Source organism: Trachypithecus francoisi, unplaced genomic scaffold (genome assembly GCF_009764315.1).
Source record: "Trachypithecus francoisi isolate TF-2019V2 unplaced genomic scaffold, Tfra_2.0 Lachesis_group10, whole genome shotgun sequence".
NCBI classification, from domain to species: Eukaryota; Metazoa; Chordata; class Mammalia; order Primates; family Cercopithecidae; genus Trachypithecus; species Trachypithecus francoisi.
In genome coordinates, this window is record NW_022681455.1 from 32,233,098 (window position 1) to 32,251,836 (window position 18,739).

The 18,739-nt window shown below is 51.2% G+C and overlaps 1 protein-coding gene across 1 annotated transcript in view; it reads right to left on the reverse strand.

Annotated features, from left to right (window-relative positions):
- Positions 1-12,040, reverse strand: part of NOTCH4 (notch receptor 4) — a 29,744-nt gene extending 17,704 nt beyond the window's left edge. Inside the window, 16 exon segments of the mRNA XM_033216725.1 lie at positions 35-122; positions 350-467; positions 912-1,064; positions 1,334-1,479; positions 2,575-2,734; positions 4,043-4,165; positions 4,251-4,364; positions 5,077-5,190; positions 6,658-6,852; positions 8,122-8,277; positions 8,398-8,634; positions 8,749-8,871; positions 8,972-9,319; positions 10,486-10,781; positions 10,980-11,061; positions 11,826-12,040. Of these exon segments, the coding sequence (XP_033072616.1) occupies positions 35-122; positions 350-467; positions 912-1,064; positions 1,334-1,479; positions 2,575-2,734; positions 4,043-4,165; positions 4,251-4,364; positions 5,077-5,190; positions 6,658-6,852; positions 8,122-8,277; positions 8,398-8,634; positions 8,749-8,871; positions 8,972-9,319; positions 10,486-10,781; positions 10,980-11,061; positions 11,826-11,895 (2,523 nt within the window). The 5' untranslated portion in view covers positions 11,896-12,040.
- Between the last annotated feature and the right edge of the window lie 6,699 nt (positions 12,041-18,739).

An 18,739-nucleotide genomic window follows, 5' to 3' on the forward strand; every position in this document is an offset into this window, starting at 1 on the left:
CCTCCTCAGCACACCTGGCTTCAATGGCCCTCACCTGGCAGCTGCCTCCGGTGTAGCCAGTGGGGCAGAGGCAGCGGGGACCCTGAGGGCTGTCCTGGCAGGTTGCCCTATTCCTACAGGGGCTGAACGAGACAGAGACAGGGCATGATAGGAAGAAGTTCGGGAAACAAGGGGAAGGTTAGTGTGTGATGTTGTTGGGAGGCAACCACTGGGAGGTGGCAAGCCAGGAAGGAAGGTGGAATGAGGGGTGTGGGGTGGGAGGCAGCCTGGAGCCCAAAGGGGAGATGAGAGGAGGGGTGGGAAGGATGAGGGGCTTTCTCCCTTTTAGGGGTCTTTGTGCCTTGCTCACCTGTCTGCACAACTGGGGCGGATCTTTCCCTCACAGCGCCGGCCCTGGAAGCCCATGGCACAGAGGCAGGAGAAGGTGCCAGGCCTGTTCACGCAGGTACCCCCATTGAAGCACGGGGCTGGAGAGAGGAGGCTGTGAGGGTTTGGGTTCCTTGCCTGTAACCTGACCTGTGACCTCAGTCACACTGTACATAGGACATACACCCCCCGCCAACAAAACGACAGCTCCCTGCCATCCAATTAATTTTTATTTATTTATATAATACTTTATTTATTTATTTTTTTTAGATAGGGCCTTGCTCTGTTACCCAGGCAGTGGTGCCATCACAGCTCACTGCAGCCTCAATTTCCTGGGCTCAAGTCATCCTCCCACCTCAGCCTCCCGAGTATCTGGGACTACAGGCCTTAGCCACTGTGTGCCCAGCTAATTTAGAGATGGAGTTTCATTATGTTTCCCAGGTTGGTCTGTCCAATTAAATTTTAAAAAATATGACACAAGCATACCCTCCTCAGTTCCTCCATTCTCCTGTGGCCCCCAGCCCCATGACACAGTGGGCACTCACCAGACACACAGTAGTCAGTGATGGTTTGGCACTGGGGACCTGTGTGGCTTGCAGGGCAGGTGCAGTAGTAGCCTCCAGGGCTAGTGTTGCAGGAGCCGCCATTGAGACATGGCCCTGAGTGACAAGCTGTCATCTCCTCACTACAGGTAGGCCCTGAAGGAAACAGGTGGGTGCTAAGAAAAGGTGTCCTCCTTCCCTTCCTCCATTCTCCTCCTCTTTCCTTTTCCTTCCCTTCCTCATCCCAAACCCTATTATTCTCTCCCATCAACCTCCTTTCTCACCACCTCCCACGCATCACCCGTGTCCCCTGCAGCCCAGTTCTCCTTAGTGGTGACTGAGACACAGGGCCCATGGTCACCTGCCTTACCCTTGACTTAGGAGGTGACCAGCACAGGGTGTATATGGTTTAGGGAGGGTCTCACCTGTGTAGCCTATAGGGCAGGTGCAGTTGTAGCCAGAGGGCTGGGGGTAGCAGGTCCCCCCATGGGCACAGGGTGCAGAGATGCAGCCCCCTAGCTCTACCTCACACTCTGGTCCCGTCCAACCCACGTCACACACACATGAGGATCTGGTTGTAAAGAGAAAGGGGAGGGTTTTTCTCTTCTCCTACTGCATCTGCTCCCCTCCCTGCTGCCTGGACCCCTATGACTTGCTCTTCTTTTGGCCCTGAGATTCTGGCCTCTTTCTTCAGTGACTTTGCTCTCAGCACCGCCCCCGTCCTCCCCAACACCTGCTAATTTTCTCCAACTAGGTATGTTTTATATATATATATAAACATATATATAAAAAATATATAAACATATATATAAAAATATATATTATATATATATATATAAACATATATAAAATATATATAAAAATATATATAAACATACATATATAAATATATATAAACATATATATAAAATATATATAAACATATACATATATATTCTTTCTGTAAGTTGCTTATTTTCTGTCTTTCTTCATTAGAATGAAAGCTGCAGGAGAGCAGTTGCTTTGTCTCTTTTGCTTTATGCTGTTCCCCCAAGGCCTGGAATAGTAGCCACACAAAGTAGGTGCTCAGCAGATTTTTTTTTTTTGGAGACAGAGTCTTGCTCTGTCGCCCAGGCTGGAGTGCAGTGGCATGATCTTGGCTCACTGCAACCTCTGCCTCTTGGGTTCAAGTGATCCTTCCGCTTCAGCCTCCCAAGTAGCTGGGATTACAGATGCGCCACCATGCCCAGCTAATTTTTGTATTTTTAGTAGCTACGGGGTTTCACCATGTTGGCCAGGCTGGTGTTGAACTGCTGATCTCAGTTGATCCGCCCACCTTGGCCTCCCAAAGTGCTGGGATTACTGGCGTGAGACCGTAATCAGCACTGTGCCTGGCCTCGGCAGATATTTTTCTAATGAATGATTAATTCGCCCTGGGATTTAATGCTCTTCTTTCTGCTCTGATCCCCTGGTCCTCTGTTTCCACCAGTTTTTGTGGGTTCTCTTCTCCTTGGATGACACTTACCAGTTGAGCCCTCCCCCTGCCTCGCCGTAAGAACTTTGCCATCTCCTTCCTTTTCCCCATTGGTCATTTCTCACAGACCTTCACCTCACTGGCTGTCTTCTCCCGTCCTAGTGAAGGGAGCCCAAAGGAGGGGGCAGATGGGGAGGGCCTGTAAGATGTTACCTCTGACAGTGCCCATGGTGGCAGGTGCAGTTGTCCTCAGGTGGGGCACAGCCAGGGCTTCCATCAGGACACAGGCAGTTGGCCTTGTCTTTCTGGTCCTTACATATCTGCTTGGGTTGGCACAGGTTGGGAGCACACAGGGGAACCTCACAGAGCTGGCCTGGGGTGGGAAGAGGGGTCAAAAAGAAAACAGCTCCTCCACATCCTTCATTGGGCCAAAGGCTACTTCTTATGCGTGCCTTACTCCCCATGAACCCATGAATCTGTCCTTCAATGGCTCCCTATTGCCTTTAAGATATTGTTTAACTTTCTCAGAATGATACGCAGAGTCCTGCAGGACATGACATTTGTGCAACAGCTGCATTTCTCATCTTTGCCTTGCTGCACCCTTAACTCTGGCTTTCTTATAGTTCCTTGAATGGGCTGGGCTTTTCTTCCATCTGTGTCTTTGCACATGCAGTTATCTCCAGCTAAAACACGCTATCTGGCACTCTATTTACACAAACTCCTTTCTTTCTTTTCTTTCCTTCCTTCCTTCCTTCTTTCTTTCTCTTTCTCCCTTCCCTTCCCTCCCCTTCCGTCCCCTCCCCTCCCTTCCCCTCCCCTCCTTCCCTCCCTCCCTCCTCCCTTCCTTCCTTCCTTTCCTTCGTTTCTTTTTTTTTTTTTTTTGAGACGGAATCTTCCTCTGTCGCCCAGGCTGGAGTGCAGTGGTTTAATCTCAGCTCACTGCAACCCCTGCCTCCCAGGTTCAAGTGATTCTCCTGCCTCAGCCTCCCCAGTAGCTGGGATTACAGGCACCCGTCACCACGCCTGGCTAATTTTTGTATTTTTAATAGAGGCGAGGTTTCACCATGTTGGCCAGGCTGGTCTTGAACTCCTGATCTTGGGTGATCCACCTGCCTTGGCCTCCCAAAGTGCTGGGACTACAGGCGTGAGCCACCACACCCAGTCTCTGCTTATCTTTCAAGACTCATCTCAGCCATCACCTCCTCCATTTTTAGTCTGGGTTTGCTAGTCCTCTGTGCTCCTGTAGCATCCTGCACATTTTTCTCTCAGAGCACCTCTGTGGGCTATAATCAACAGGACACTTGTTGGTCTCTCTGTATTAGACTTAAAGTCACATGAGGATGGCAACTGTCTTACTCAGATTTGCCTCTGTATCTGGCATAGTAGGCACTTAGTAAGTGCTTGCTAAATAAGCAAGTGAATGCCTTTTCTTTGAGCCCCGTCCTCTGCTCCCGAGCACCAATCACACCATTTACACTGGGCCCATGTGGGCCCTACGGTAACCCCTGCCCTTGTCCCCATGGTTGTACAATTGTGCAGGTTTTACACTAAATAATTTTAAAGGATACCATTCTCATTCTATTCTCACATCCCAACAATCAAACACCCACCAATGAACTCTGCCCCAACCCAGATGAAATAAAATATCATGCCAGTTCTTTCCAATGCCTCCCCTGCTAACCTGTGAAACCAGAGGGGCAGAGGCAAAAGAAGGCTCCTGGAAGATCAAGGCAGCTGGCTCCAACGGGACATGGGTCACTCAGGCACTCATCCACCTCTGTTTGACAGCGTGGCCCTTCAAAGCCTGTGGCACAGCAGGAAGGTCAGGGACCTGCACGGACATCTGCCTCCTGCCCCCGCTGTCCCCCACAGTGTGTGCCCCAGTTTACCTGGGAGACACCTGCAGTGGAAGGCTCCAGGCTGGTCCTGGCACTGCCCACCATTGGCACAGGGAGAGCTGCTGCACTCATCGATATCCTCCTCACATCGGGTGCCGGTGAATCCTAGTGGGGGGGAATTGGGTGGGGAGAGGAGGCCAAGGTCATGGAGGGAGGCACAGCATGGAAAGGTGAACTTGCAGAGCTTCCCAGAGAAGACACCTGGGGCAGGTGGGCATGGGGTAACAGGAGAGTGATGCGGAAAAGGTGAAGCTCAGCCTCCTGCCAGCTGTGTGACTTTGGGAAAGCTGGTCAACCTTCTAGGCCCCAGTTTCCTGTTCTGTGTAAAAGGGGAATAATAATGGACCCTACCTCATGGTATTGTTAAAAAGATTAAATGACATAACTCCTGAAAAGCATACAGCTAAATGGCTAGCCTGGAGTAAGTGGTGAATAAATGTAGTTATTATAGTAGCAGGGGACAGAGGGGTGTCAGGTGAGGCTGGAGAAGAAAGGCTTGGGGCAGCTTTCCCTGGGTTTATGATGAGAGTGCCAAGACCAGCCTGGGACCTCAACATGCATACACAGAGGCTGTGCAGGAGGGCTGGAAAGGAGGAATCTTTGGGTGATTTGGCAGGACAGAGATGAGAATGGGCAAGTAAGCAAGGGAAGATTTGGGGATGTAACAGTAGAGAATTTGGGGAGCAAAGACAGATTTGGAGGACTCTTTGGCTAGTCTAGAGAGAGCTTCAAGAGGCCTTGGGTGATTGCTGGGCCTGAACTCTGCAGGTTCAGAGGCCTGGGGTCTGAGGGTGGCCAGAGTGGCATCTGTACTCACCAGGCAGGCAGATGCACTGGAAGCCATTGAGCAGGTCGTGGCAATCCGCATGGTTCAGGCAGGGATCTGAGGCACACTCATTGGTTTCCACCTCACAGAGCTGCCCCTCTAAGCCTGGGGACATGGGGATCATGAGGGCTGTGGCTCAGCCAGGTCTGCCTGGGAGACCTGTACTCTAGAATCAGCCCTGCTCCCGACTTGCCCCACTCAGGCGGTCCTCCCCTGAGGTGCTGTCTGCATGGGGTTGAACAAGATGAACCCTGAGACCCTGCTGCTCCTCAGTGTGTGGCCCTGCTCCTTGAGGTGTGAAAGGCTAAGAAACAGGGTGCCTCCTGGGGACCTGCGGGAGGACTGCAAGGCTTTTTTGTGGTCATTCCGGTGTATAGAGAGGGCGGGGCTCACCAGGGCAGGCTGATCAGCCTGGAGGACCTCAAGGTACAAATAGGACAAACTGGCTTGGAGAACGAGTCCCGCCTCTTTTGCTGCCTGGGCGGGCCTCCACGCCAGGGAGAATGGAGATCCCAAAGCAGAGGAATTTGAAGTGCATCTGGGAAGCTTGTTGCTCCCATATTTGTCCCGTTGCTTCGGGTTCATCCTGGTCTCCACTGTCTCATCCTGAATTGAGGCAGGATCAACCTCCAGACCTTGTCTTCCTTTCTTTTCTTGCCTGAGGAGTCTGCTTCTGAAGCTCCTTGTTGTCCCTTGGGTTACCGACCCGTTTTCTCTTATTTTTCTATGATTGTCTGTGGGATGACCTGAGCCAGTATCTTTGGGTGCCGCTCAGTTTAGAAAGGCGATATGGGGTAGTGGTTATAATTGTTGAAGCCCTTGGTTTGAATCTCAGCTCTGCCACTTGCTAGCTGGGTGACCTTGGACAAGTCACTTAACCTCTCTGTGCCTCAATTTCTTCAGTTATAAAATGGCATTGTAGCAGTGCTGACCTCACAGGGTTATTGTAATAAGTAGACGAGACAATGCCTGTAAGATGCTCAGACAGTACCTGGCATAAAGTTGGCTGTTATTTTTCTGATTTCGTTCAACTCCTTGATGTTGCTCTCTCCCGGGGGTGCCTTTTCCCCCTTAAAACTAGCCTGGAGGTGGGTGCAGTCTTGCAGCAATTTTTTTCTTGTTGTACCAAATTTTCCTGTTGTATCACAGGGCTTTTGGGATTTTAAGGGATTACCTTTCATCTCTACATGGGAGAGTTTCTATGATTAGAGGGAGCATTCTGGGGTGACCTGAGTAAGTGCTGCAGCACGGAAAGTTTATGAACTGCTTTTCTACCCTCTCTTGCTGGGCTCCTCTGTACAGTGGAGCAGGTTTTGCAGGCTCTATGATGACTATGAAATGAATGGCAGCTCCCTCCAGAGTTGAGGAATGCATAACCTCACTACCATCTGTGGTAACCCTTCTCCTAGGGGTCATGGGTGTCCCTGAGTTTTCATCTGGGGGTAGAGAGAGAAGCATCTGTGGTAACTTGCCCAACTGGCCTGAGGCTGTCCTTACTTTGGAGGGGACTTTCCTAGTGGGTTCAGGACTAGTTCCCTGTTTTCCCCACCCAAGGTCCCATCCAGCTGGTACCTGGTGGGCAGAGGCAGTGGAAGGTGGCAAGTAGGTCCAGACAGGTGCTCCCTGGGTGGCAGGGCTGGGAGAGGCACTCATTGTGATCAGCCTCACAACGGGAGCCCGTGTAGCCAGGTGGACAGAGGCAGTTGAAGGAGCCAGGGGTGTTGAGGCAGGAACCGCCATGTTCACAGGGACTTGGGCCTTGCTGGGCTGGGAGGAGAGAAAAGCTGGGAGTCCACAGGGGTCAGGGCGGGAAGGGCAAGGAGGTCAGACCGTCAGGGAAGTGTGGGGGCCTGCATGTGGCAGAAGAGACCAAATTGGTGAAGGGGCTTGTGTCTTTTTTTTTTTTTTTTTTTTTGAGACGGAGTCTCGCTCTGTCGCCCAAGCTGGAGTGCAGTGGCCGGATCTCAGCTCACTGCAAGCTCCGCCTCCCGGGTTCACGCCATTCTCCTGCCTCAGCCTCCTGAGTAGCTGGGACTACAGGCGCCGCCACCTCGCCCGGCTAGTTTTTTTTTTTTTTGTATTTTTAGTAGAGACGGGGTTTCACCGTGTTAGCCAGGATGGTCTCGATCTCCTGACCTCGTGATCCGCCCGTCTCAGCCTCTCAAAGTGCTGGGATTACAGGCTTGAGCCACCGCGCCCGGCCGGGGCTTGTGTCTTTAAGATGGAGAGGAAATAAGGGACCAAATTCATGGGGACTGAGGGGCTGAGCATTGGAGAGAGAGTCATGCAGGCAAGAGATGCCAATCTGGGCAATTCAAGAAAAAGATGTTTGGTTTTTTTTTTTTTTTTTTGAGACGGAGTCTTGCTCTGTCGCCCAGGCTGGAGTGCATTGGTGCAATCTCGGCTTACTGCAAGCTCCGCCTCCCGGGTTCATGCCGTTCTCCTGCCTCAGCCTCCTGATAGCTGGGACTACAGGCACCCGCCACAGTGCCCAGTTAACTTTTTGTATTTTTTTAATAGAGACGGGGTTTCTTTTTTTTTTTTTTTTTGAGACAGAGTCTTGCTCTGTCACCCAGGCTGGAGTGCAGTGGCCGGATCTCAGCTCACTGCAAGCTCCGCCTCCCGGTTTACGCCATTCTCCTGCCTCAGCCTCCTGAGTAGCTGGGACTACAGGCGCCGCCACCTCGCCCGGCTAGTTTTTTGTAATTTTTTTAGTAGAGACGGGGTTTCACCGTGTTAGCCAGGATGGTCTCGATCTCCTGACCTCATGATCCGCCCGTCTCGGCCTCCCAAAGTGCTGGGATTACAGGCTTGAGCCACCGCGCCCGGCCTGAGACGGGGTTTCAACGTGGTCTCGATCTCCTGACCTTGTGATCCGCCCGCCTTGGCCTCCCAAAGTGCTGGGATTACAGGCGTGAGCCACCATGCCTGGCCGATGTTTGGTTTTTTAATTGGAAAAGCAATCTGCCCTTTTCTGTCTTCAGTGCAGAGGCCTGTCTGAGGCTCAGAGAGGCTCTGAAGTGGGAGTGGCCTCACCCATTAGACACTCATCCAGGTCCTGGTGGCAGGTGGGCCCTGAATAGCCGGGCTGACACAGGCAGAGTGTGGAGCCTGTGAGGGGGTTGGTGCTGCACTGGGCATCCCCATGGCACGGCTGGCTCAGACACATGTCTTCCAAGTGGCACAGGAGTCCTAGAGGGGTAAGAGCAGGTGAGGCTCTCAGAGGCCACTTGAGGCTCCTAGCAGCTATCCTGGTGCTTCTCTCGCCCTCCTTCTCTACCTCCCACCTGCTGATACCCTCTACCCCCATACCTGTGCGTCCAGGTGGGCAGAGGCAGGAGAAAGAGCCCACCCGGTCAATGCAGGTGGATCCTGGGGCACAGGTGGCAGCAATACAGTCATCCAGATTCTCCTCACAGCTTGTGCCCCCCCAGCCACTCACACACACGCAGTGAAAGCTGCCAGCAGAGTTCTGGCAGGTGCCACCGTTTCTGCAGTGAGAGGGACCCTGGGCCTCACACTCATCCACATCTTCGGAGCAATCCCAGCCTGCAGGGGGTTGGGGAGGGGACAGGGGCTGAAGCTGGGAGCCCTATGAGTAGGGGAGGCCAGGGGCCAACTGTCTGGGCTACGGGTGCCATGAATGTGGCTTAAACAACTCACCTGTCCAGGTTTCTGGGCAGAGGCAGGTGTAGGTGTCCAGCCCATCCTGGCAAGTGCCCCCATTCTGACATTGGTGGCTGACGCAGTTGTCTGGATTCACCTCACAGTCCGGGCCTATGAAACCTGACAGGGTCGTGGGATCAACTGGGGGAGGAGGCTCCAAGGGAGACATCCTGCCCTGCCCAGAGAGAGGGGCTGCAGGAGAGCCCCTGTGAGGACACACCTGGGGGACAGAGGCAGAGGTGAAAGGTGGAGTCTTTCCCTGGCATCAGCTGGCAGGTGCCCCCATTCAAACAGCCCCTAGGAGGGCAGGGTCCTGCCCGGAGCTCACAACGTGGGCCCTCCCGCCCCACAGGGCAGAGGCACTGGAAGGAGCCCAGGGTGTTATGGCAGGAGGTGCCTTTGGGGCAGGGTCCTGGGTCCTGGAAGCACTCGTTGACATCACGTTCACAGGCATGGCCCTCGAAGCCCGGTGGGCAGCGGCACTGGATCTGGGGGTACGTGGCCAGACACACCCCTCCATTAACACATGGGTTGGCTGAGCAGAAGTCCCGAAGCTGGCACTGCTCACCTGAGGCAGAGGACAGAGGGAGCCGTTTCTAGCACTGTACGAATTCTAGCCCATCTGAGGTTACCCAGTGCTCACTCTGGATTATCTCTGGGTCTCATTTTCATATTTCCTTCCCTTTATTACCATACTGTCTTTCCTCTGTTCCATCACCCCTGATCTCAGTGTTGCCATGGTTTGGGAGGGTTTATCTGGAGCGACCATATCTTCTAAAGTGATGATGAGAATATTGGAAATTGTCCTTGCCTGAGAAAATCTGGCACATGGGTGATCTTGGGGGAGGTGAAAAGCACCCCATGTCTGCAGGCAGGAGACTCAGGTGGCACCTTGCTGTGCCACAACTGGTTGTATACCCTTGGGTGAGCCACTTTGCCTTTCTGATCCTGGTTTCCTCATCTTTAAGTGGGTTTAGGCACCTGGAGACTCACTTCATAGTCCATGTGCACCAGTGGGAATGGCGGCTGCCGTGGAGGTGCCAGGTGCCGAGCTGAGCAAGCACTTCCTGAGCATCGGCCCCTTGCATCCTCTCAGCAACCTTATGAAGTGTGACCATTACTCTCCCTGTTTGTCAGCTGACAACTGAACACCAGAAAGCTAAAATATCTTATACGAGGTCATGTAGCTGGTCAGTGGCAGAGCTGGCATTTGGATCCAGGGGCTGTCACAGAGCCCTTAGTCTGAAGCACTAAACTTGCCCCAGGGTTACACTCCTTCTCCTGGGGTGGCCCCACTCCTCTCTCTGGGTCACATCCCTCCCTTCCCGATGCCTCTCCCACCACTGCAGTCTTCCCAGGTGATATTATGGCTCCCTCCACTCAGCGTGGGAGCCATTCAGATGCTCAGAATGCAAAAGCCTGGAAGGCCCCTGGTATGGTGAGCAATGGCCCTCTAGCTGCTAGGCAGCAGGGAGATTAAGGGGGCTAGGATAGGCGTCAGGATGGTGCACAAAGGGGCCTCACGGCACCCTTAACTTGGAAATATTTTAACATTTTAGCAATCAGTACAACCCTGCTGGTGAATGTTGGTCGTGGAGAATTGGCATGTTGATTCTCATGGCTTCTGTCTTCAAAGGGCTTGCAGTTTCTCAGCCTCCAGTTCCATCTTCCCCACCCACAGCCTAGCCCATTGCTCCTGCCTGTCCCCTCCTGGCTGCCTCCAGCAGCGCTTACCTGTCCATCCAGGCATGCAGGAGCACTGTGGGCGGCCCGAGGCCTGGATGTGGCAGCGGCCCCTTTTGGAACAGAAGGAGGGAGGACAAGGATCTTCAAGCTGGGCCTGACATCTCTCGCCAGTGAAGCCAGGGAGGCAAGTGCACGAGAAGCTGGGTGCCAATGGAGAGGGAGAGCTGGGGGGCCCTAGGGGAGCGGGAAGCAGCGCTTGGCAGCTGCCTCCATTCTGGCAGAGCTGGGCGTTCTGGCAGGGGTCAGGAAACTGGCACGTCTCACCCAGGAAGCCAGGGGCACACCTGGGCAGGGGAGGAGAGGAAAACTCACATCACTGGTCCCTCTTCCCATTCTTGCCCACCTCCCTCCTCTGCCTTCATTTGTTTCCCTTCATCTCCTTCACTTCCTCCCTTTCTTCTTTGATCTCACTTCCTCACCTCTACCCCCCGCTCTCCCTCTCACTTTCTCTCCAGTCTCCCAATCCTGCGAGGCACACTCACTGGCAGGTCCCTTGTCCCAGAGACAGGCTCAGGCAGGTGCCTCCATTGGCACAGGGTTCTGGGAAGCTCCCACACAGCAGCCCTGAGGGTGGAGAGGCAGGCGCGATGGAAGCGCTGGCTACCGTGCCTCCACCTTTCCCCTTCTGGGTGCTCCTGAGAGACCTGCCCACAGCAGCTCCCACAGGTGCTCTAAACCACCTCTTCTTCACACCTGTCCCCACTCTCCACACAGTACCCAGCCCCAGCCCCAGTGCCCTCCATCCCAGTTACTAATCCCCACCCCCCTTTCCTGTTTATTCTCTGGCCTCCTGAGTCCAGCCTCGGACTCCATCTCTCGGAAGCAAGACAACAGGGGTCAGAACGGGTGGAGGTGGCTCCCGGGAGGTGAACGGCTGAGTTCGAAGAGATTTCCTCCCGGAAAGGCCCAGCATTGAGCCATCCGGGGGTGGGGACAGCTGGACTAAGAAAGGGACTTAGTAGGCCTGACCTTTCATGTCCTCATCTCCTGCTTCCCTCTCATCTCTTCCCCAAGCAGGTGGTCAGTGTGTTCCCTCTTCCCCTCTTCCCTATGGCTGCAAGAGTCCTCCAGTGCTAGTGCTGATGAGGTTCTTCCTGGAGGTGGGCACCCTCTCACCCATCCCCCGGCAGTCACCACCCCTGGCACCAGGCCCGAAGCAGCTCCATGGGCAGAGCCGTTTTCCCCTGCAGGCCGTCTCTATTTGGGCAGTGAGAATCTCCTCCACCCAGCATCCCTCACACAACCTGGGGCTTGGCCCTCTTCCCCCGCCCCACTGGACATCCTCCTACAGGAAATGGATCCCCCACCTCACCCACGCCATGCCTCACCTCTGGTTATGACCACTGAGACACATAACAGCAGCAGCAGCAGCAGCAGCAGCAGTGAAGGGGGCTGCATTCCAGAGCCCCTTCTCCAAGCCCAGGTCCCTGTCCCTCTTCAGGCGGGACCCTCAGAGCCCTCACTGAGGTAGGAGCCACCTCCTCTGCTCCCACTGCCCCTCTTCCTCCTCCTCGGCCTGCTACAAGCCTCACGTCTGAGCTGTTTCCTGAGTCACACAATGTCCTGGACACCCTAGTAATGGGGGGGCGGGGGAAGAGTGGAGGAACACTAGGGGGGATGAAGGAGGGGCCTTCTGTCCCTGACAACCCCTGGGGAAGTAGGCGGAAGTAGGACAGTGTGCCTGGAGGGCAGGTGATAGGAGGGGAGAAGGACTCTCGGAACCCCTGGGGCAGTCCCAGCCCTGCTGTTTGTTGATCTGGTCTCTCCTTTCTAGCGATGAGAATTGCAAGGTGGCTGTCCCTGTGCCCCAGGAGGGGCAGGATCTGGAAACAGGTATTGGGTGGTTAGAGAGTTCTGTATTCCTCTTCCCAGGAGAGGATGCTTAATTTGCCAGGTTATTACAGATGCTTATCAGAGAACCTGCAACTTGTCATAGTTTGAAATCACTCACCTTGGCAAAAGGAACCCAGGGGGCTTCTGGGCCTTATCTTGGCTCTTGCCAGGACTTATTTTTCTCCTTCTGGGGAATGGGCAAGATGCTGGCTGGTTTGGGGAAATCTTGGTCTTCCTGTATAGGGGAATGTTAAGACTGTCGTTATCAGTGATAAATGAACATAGTCTACCCTAAATTTTGCAGTCTGGATTATCTGTAACTATCACTGAATTTGGGTAGTTTTCACTTCCTCCATCTCTGCCTCCCTCCACTGCAGAAGTCGTTGGGATGTAGGGAATGTCAGTCAGAATGCAAAACTGGAGTAAATAAAATCACAAAAGTGAATTCTTTGCCTCCAAATGCTCATCCTATCTTCTTGAGTCAACCCAGGACAACTTTGGGGTCAACCACACACCGGGTTCCTCTAGTGCATAGGGAACTGAGAGTCCAGGGTGGCAGAAGGTGTCACTGGCAGCTGTGTTCTCCCTGGTGTTGAGGCACTCATGGTTGCCGCTGGTGCACCTGAGAACCTTCCCCTACCGGGGAATATACTTCACCAGCACCGCTTTCCTCCTTTTTTTTTAGTTTTTTATTTTGAAATACTTGAAATCTCATGGGAAACGGGCAAGAATACTAAAAAGAATTCCAGGATACCCTTCACTTAGATTCATCCACTAACATCATTTGACCACATTTACTTTATCATTATTTCTCTATAAATACACATTTGTATTTTTTTCTGAACCATTTGAGAGTAAGTTGCATACAAGATACCCCTTTACCCTTAAATCCATCAGTGCGAATTTTCTAAGAACAAAACATTCTTTTACATAATACAGTACAATTATCCAAATCAGGAAACTTAGACTGATGTGGTACTAATTGACGGTCCAAATTCAGGTCTTGCCAATTGCCCCATAATGTCCTTCATGATAATTTTTTCCCTTGGTCCAGGATCTCATTTGGCATCCTGCATTGCATTTAGTTGTTGAGTCCTTTCAGTTTCCTTTAATATGAGTACAGTAACTTAAATGTACTTTGCCTTTCATTACATTGACTTTTTTGTTTTTGAGACAGAGTTTTGCTTTGTCCTCCAGGCTGGACTGCAGTGGCATGATCTCAGCTCACTGCAGAGATCTCGGCTCACTCCGCTTCCCTGGTTCAAGCAATTCTCATGCCTCAGCCTCCGGAGTAGCTGGGATTACAGGTGCCCACCACCACACCCGGCTGACTTTTTGTATTTTAGTAGAGAAGGGGTTTCATCATGGTACCCAGTCTGGTCTCAAACTCCTGAGCTCAGGCAATCTACCCATCTTGGCCTCCCAAAGTGCTGGGATTATAGGCGTGAGCCACCGCACCTGGCCGATATTGGCATTTTTTAGCATACGGGTCAGTTGTTTTGTAGACTGTTCCTAAATTTGAGTACGTCTGGTGTTTATGCATTTTTGGGCACGAGTACCAGTGCCTCACACCAGGAAGCCCATGAACCAGCGTCATTTATAATGGTCGCCCAGTATTCTACTAGTTCATTTAAACCAATTTCCTATTACAGCATGTTTAGGTGGGTCTCAATTTGCTTTTTGTTTTTTTAGAGACAGGGTCTTGCTCTGTCACTCAGGCTGGAGTGCAGTGGCACGCACATAGCTCACTATAACCTTGAACTCCTGGGCTCACGGTATCCGGCTGCCTCGGCCTGCGAAAGCTCTGGGATTACAGGTGTGCACCACCACACCCAGCCTTCAATTTTTACACATATAATAAACTGAGCTGTGGTAAATATTCTCTTTTTTTTTTTTTTTGAGATGGAGTCTCCCTCTGTTGCCCAGGATGGAATGCAGTGGTGTGATCTCCGTTCACGGCAACCTCTGCCTCCCGGGTTCAAGCTACTCCTGCCTCAGCCTCCTGAGTAACTGGGATTACAGGCATGTGCCTGGCTGATTTTTGTATTTTTAGTAGAGACGGGGTTGCACCATGTTATCCAGGCTGGTCTCGAACTCCTGACCTCAGGTAATCTGCCCGCCTCTTTCAGCCTCCCAAAGTGCTGGGATTACAGGTGTGAGCCACTGTGCCTGGACCTTCAGTAAATATCCTTGAACTTAAATATTTGCATGGCTGTCTAATTATTTCCTTAGGCTAAATTCTAGAAGTGAAACCACTGAGTGAAAGAGTGAAGGCATAGACTTGTTTTAAAGCTCTTGGTCTCTAAGTGTTGCCAAGCCATTCTCCAGAAAGCAGTGCAGGCCTTTCTCCTCCAGTTAGTAGTGTCTGCCTGTGTCCTTACGCTCGCCAACCCTCCGCATTAGAATCCTTGCCACTTTGATAGATGAAATGGTCTCTTACTGCTGCTTTAAATTGCACATTTGTTGTTACGTGTCAACATTCTTTTTAACGGTTTAATGGCTATTTGTGTTTCCTGTCCATGCTTTTGTGAGTTTCCTGTCCATGCTTTTGTCCCATTGTCCTATTGGTGTCACTGTCATTTTCCCATCACCTTCCTTAGTTGAGGAGGCAACTGTGGGTGTGGGGAAGAGTAATCCTAGCATAAAAGTCCCTGCTTTTGTACTCTCTGGTTTGCTGACTGGGGATTTGGTGTTGGTGAGTAGTAAAAGGAAAATAGGAGGAGACAACAGGTTTCTCGTGGAACCACGAAGACCTTGGTGGAAAGAACTGAACTCACCGTTTCTGCAGTGTTGACAATCTAACACCGTTTGTGGAAAAGGAGGCTGGGGCACTAGGCTAGAGCTTGAGAAAAAGAAGAAATTGCAACGGAGACAGATAAGAAGTGGTTAGGTGGAAGGGGAACCAGAAGTGTGGTGGGGCAGAAGCTGAGTTTAAAGACAGTGTCAGGAAGCTGCCTGCCCACTTCTTGCTTTCTCCTGCTTAAGGTAAGGCAGTGTGCACCTGCTCAGGTATTATGAGCTATGCTTGGGTCCCAGATACCTTTCCTGGCCCCTAAGACCTCACAGCCCAAAGCAGTATTGATGCTCCCCAAGAGCTTGTTTCTCCTTCCCAATGGCTTCCCAAGGGTTGATACTGACCGGGGTGGTACCATCACCACTACAGTGAACTGCAGCATGCCCGGGACACAGATAGTTCCCTCTGGGAAATGACCCTTTTTCCTACAGTATTTCATCAAATAGAGATTCTTTTTGTTAAAGGGATTGTCTTTCATTGTATACCCCCTGAGAAGGATAAACCTGTCAGTCATTCACACTTCAGTCATAGGGACTTGTGACCTTAAAAGGTTAAATCCGAGGTTGGCCCTGATAATGTGTCCAAACACAAAGAAGGCAATAGGCCACTGTGGCCATAGAGATAAGCAAGAGTGTTGGGTGCAGCGGTGGCTCATGCCTGTACTCCCAGCACTTTGGGAGACCAAGGTGGGAGAATTACTTGATCTCAGGAGTTCAAGACCAGCCTGGGAAACACAGGGAAACTCCATCTCTATGAAAAAAATACAAAAATTAGTAGGCTGTGGTGATGCACACCTGTTGCCCCAGCTACTCAGGAGGCTGACATGGGAGGATCACTTGAGACCAGGAGGTTGAGGCTGCAACGAGCCATAATCATGCCACTGCACTCCAGCCAGGGTGACAGGGTGAGACCAGAGTGAGAGAGGAAAAAAAAGAAATCATCAAGAGTAATCCACTCTTGGAGATTATTGTAAATATATGGTTCGGGAGATGTGGAGCCCCCGTTGCCCCAGGCTCCTTCCTCTCTGCCTCCCTGTTGGTTACTCTCCATCTCCCCAACCTCTTACCATTGTAGTGTCCATGGTTATTCCCTGGACCTCTTTTATTTTTCTCTCTCCCTAGGTGATCTCATCCAGTCTCCTGGCTCCCTGCCAGATTCAGATACCATCTATGAAGACCACCTTTGTGCTGATGACTCTCAAGATCATACACTTCCCGGAACTCCAGACATGTACTTCCAAGTACAAGTACCACGAACTTAATATGTCCAGAGCTGACCTGATTTTCTCCCTGAACCTTCTCTTCCTTCCTGATACAATTGAGTTTCGCAGTTCTATTATTCCCATTGTTTGGGCCCAAATCCTTGAAGATATTGCTGACTCCTCTCTTTTTCTCATACTCCACATCCAAACTGTCTTAAATCCTATGGACTCTACCTTCAAAATATGTATATCTGGAATCTGAGCACTTCTCATCTCTTCTCATCTCCACTGCCAATACCCTAGTCCAAGCCAATGTCATCTCTTGCATCTCCTAACTGGTCTTCCTGCTGCTGTCCTTGCTCTCCTTGTCCATATCTCTACACAGCAGCCAAAGTGAGTCAGTTGAAATACAAGTTAGACCAACTCATTCCTCTGCTCAAAACTCTCTAATCACTTCTCCACTCACTAAGAGTAAAGCTAACTTCCTTACAGGGCCTGCAAGGCTCTACACAAGGCCCTTCTCTCTCTCTCTCTTTTTTTTTTTTTTTTTGTTGAGGTGGAGTCTTGCTCTGTGGCCCAGGCTGGAGTGCAGTGGTGCAATCTCGGCTCACTGCAACCTTCGCCTCCCGGGTTCAAGCGATTCTCCTGCCTCAGCCTCCTGAGTAGCTGGGACTACAGGTGAGTGCCACCATGCCAGGCTAATTTTTTGTATTTTTAGTAGACATGGGGTTTCACCATGTTAGCCAGGATGGTCTCAATCTCCTAACCTGCCTGCCTCGGCCTCCCAAAGTGCTGGGATTATAGGTGTGAGCCACTGCGCCTGGCCAAGGCCCTTCCCTCTCTAACCTCATCTTTGATTACTTCTTCTCACCATCCAGCTGCATTGGCTTCCTGCTGTTCTTGAAACAGGCACATTCATACCTTAGGGCCTTATACTTGCCCTTCTTCCTGCTTGAACTGCTTCCTTCCCCAGCTATCTTTGTGGCTCTGTCCCTCATCTCAAAAGGCACCTAATCAGGGCCTTCCTTGGCTACTCCATTTCAAAATTGGAAGCCTTCTCCCATGTTCCCCATCCCCACTGGCTTTTCTCCTCATTATTTCTCAAAATCTAACTAACACATATTTCATTTACATTTCTTATTTACCGACTGCCAATTCCACAAAGGCAAGGATTTTTGTCTTTTTCATTTACTTGTTTTTGGACTTGACCATGCCTCAGTGTGTGGAGCAGGACCTCAACTCAGCATGCACTGTGTCATTTAAAACATCCCCAGGAGGAGGATACCGTTACCTCCACCCACAGTGAGATGTGGAGCTCAGAGAAGTTGAGTCACTCGTGCAAGGTCATACAGCTACTAAGTGTGTTTCAGATGTGAGTTATTCACATCCAAACCCATGTTCTTTCTACCCTGAGGCACCATCTGTCTTAGTAGGGTTTATTTTTTATCATTTAAAAAAATAATGTGGGCATGGCTGGGCAACAAGTTTCTGCTTCAATTACATCAGAAACTACAGATCCAGACATTCTCTTATGCCTTTGCTGACATTCAGTGCAGCATTCAGTAAGTACTGATACATGTTATTTGCTTATTTACTTATCAATTCATTTACACAGTATTTATTGAACACAGTGTTTATACCCTGCAATGTTTTAGGCCCTGAGTTTATGGTCTTGAACAAAATAGACAGATACCAAGTAAATATGAAATATAATATCAGATAGTGATAAGGAGTATGAGATGATATAAGGCAGGGTGAGGAGAGAGAGGAGAACTTGGGGGCTACTTCAGATTGGGAGGTTGCCAGGGTGCGGTGGCTCACGTCTGTAATCCCAGCACTTTGGGAGGTGGAGGCGGGATCATCTGAGGTCAGGAGTTCGAGACTAGCTTAGCCGATATGGTGAAACCCTGTCTCTATCAAAAATGCAAAAATCAGCCAGGCATAGTGGCACACGCCTGCAGTCCCAGCTACTCCGGAGGCTGAGGCAGGAGAATCACTTAAACCTGGGAGGTGGAGGTTGCAGTGAGCTGAGATTGTACCATTGCACTCCATCCTGGGTGACAGAGCAAGACTCCACCTCAGGCCAGGTGTGGTGGCTCACACCTGTAATCCCAGCGCTTTGGAAGACTGAGGTGAGTGGATCACCTGAGGTCAGGAGTTTTGAGACCAGCCTGACCAACATGGTGAAACCCCCGTCTCTAATAAAAATACAAAAATTAGCCGGGCACAGTGGTACGCACCTGTAGTCCCAGCTACTCGGGAGATTGAGACAGGAGAATTGCTTGAACCCGGGAAGTGGAGGTTACGGTGAGCCGAGATCATGCCACTGCACTCCAACCTGGTCAACAGAGTGAGAATCTGTTTCAAAAAAAAAAAAAAAAAAAAAGACTGAGAGGTCAATAAGAGATGGCAAC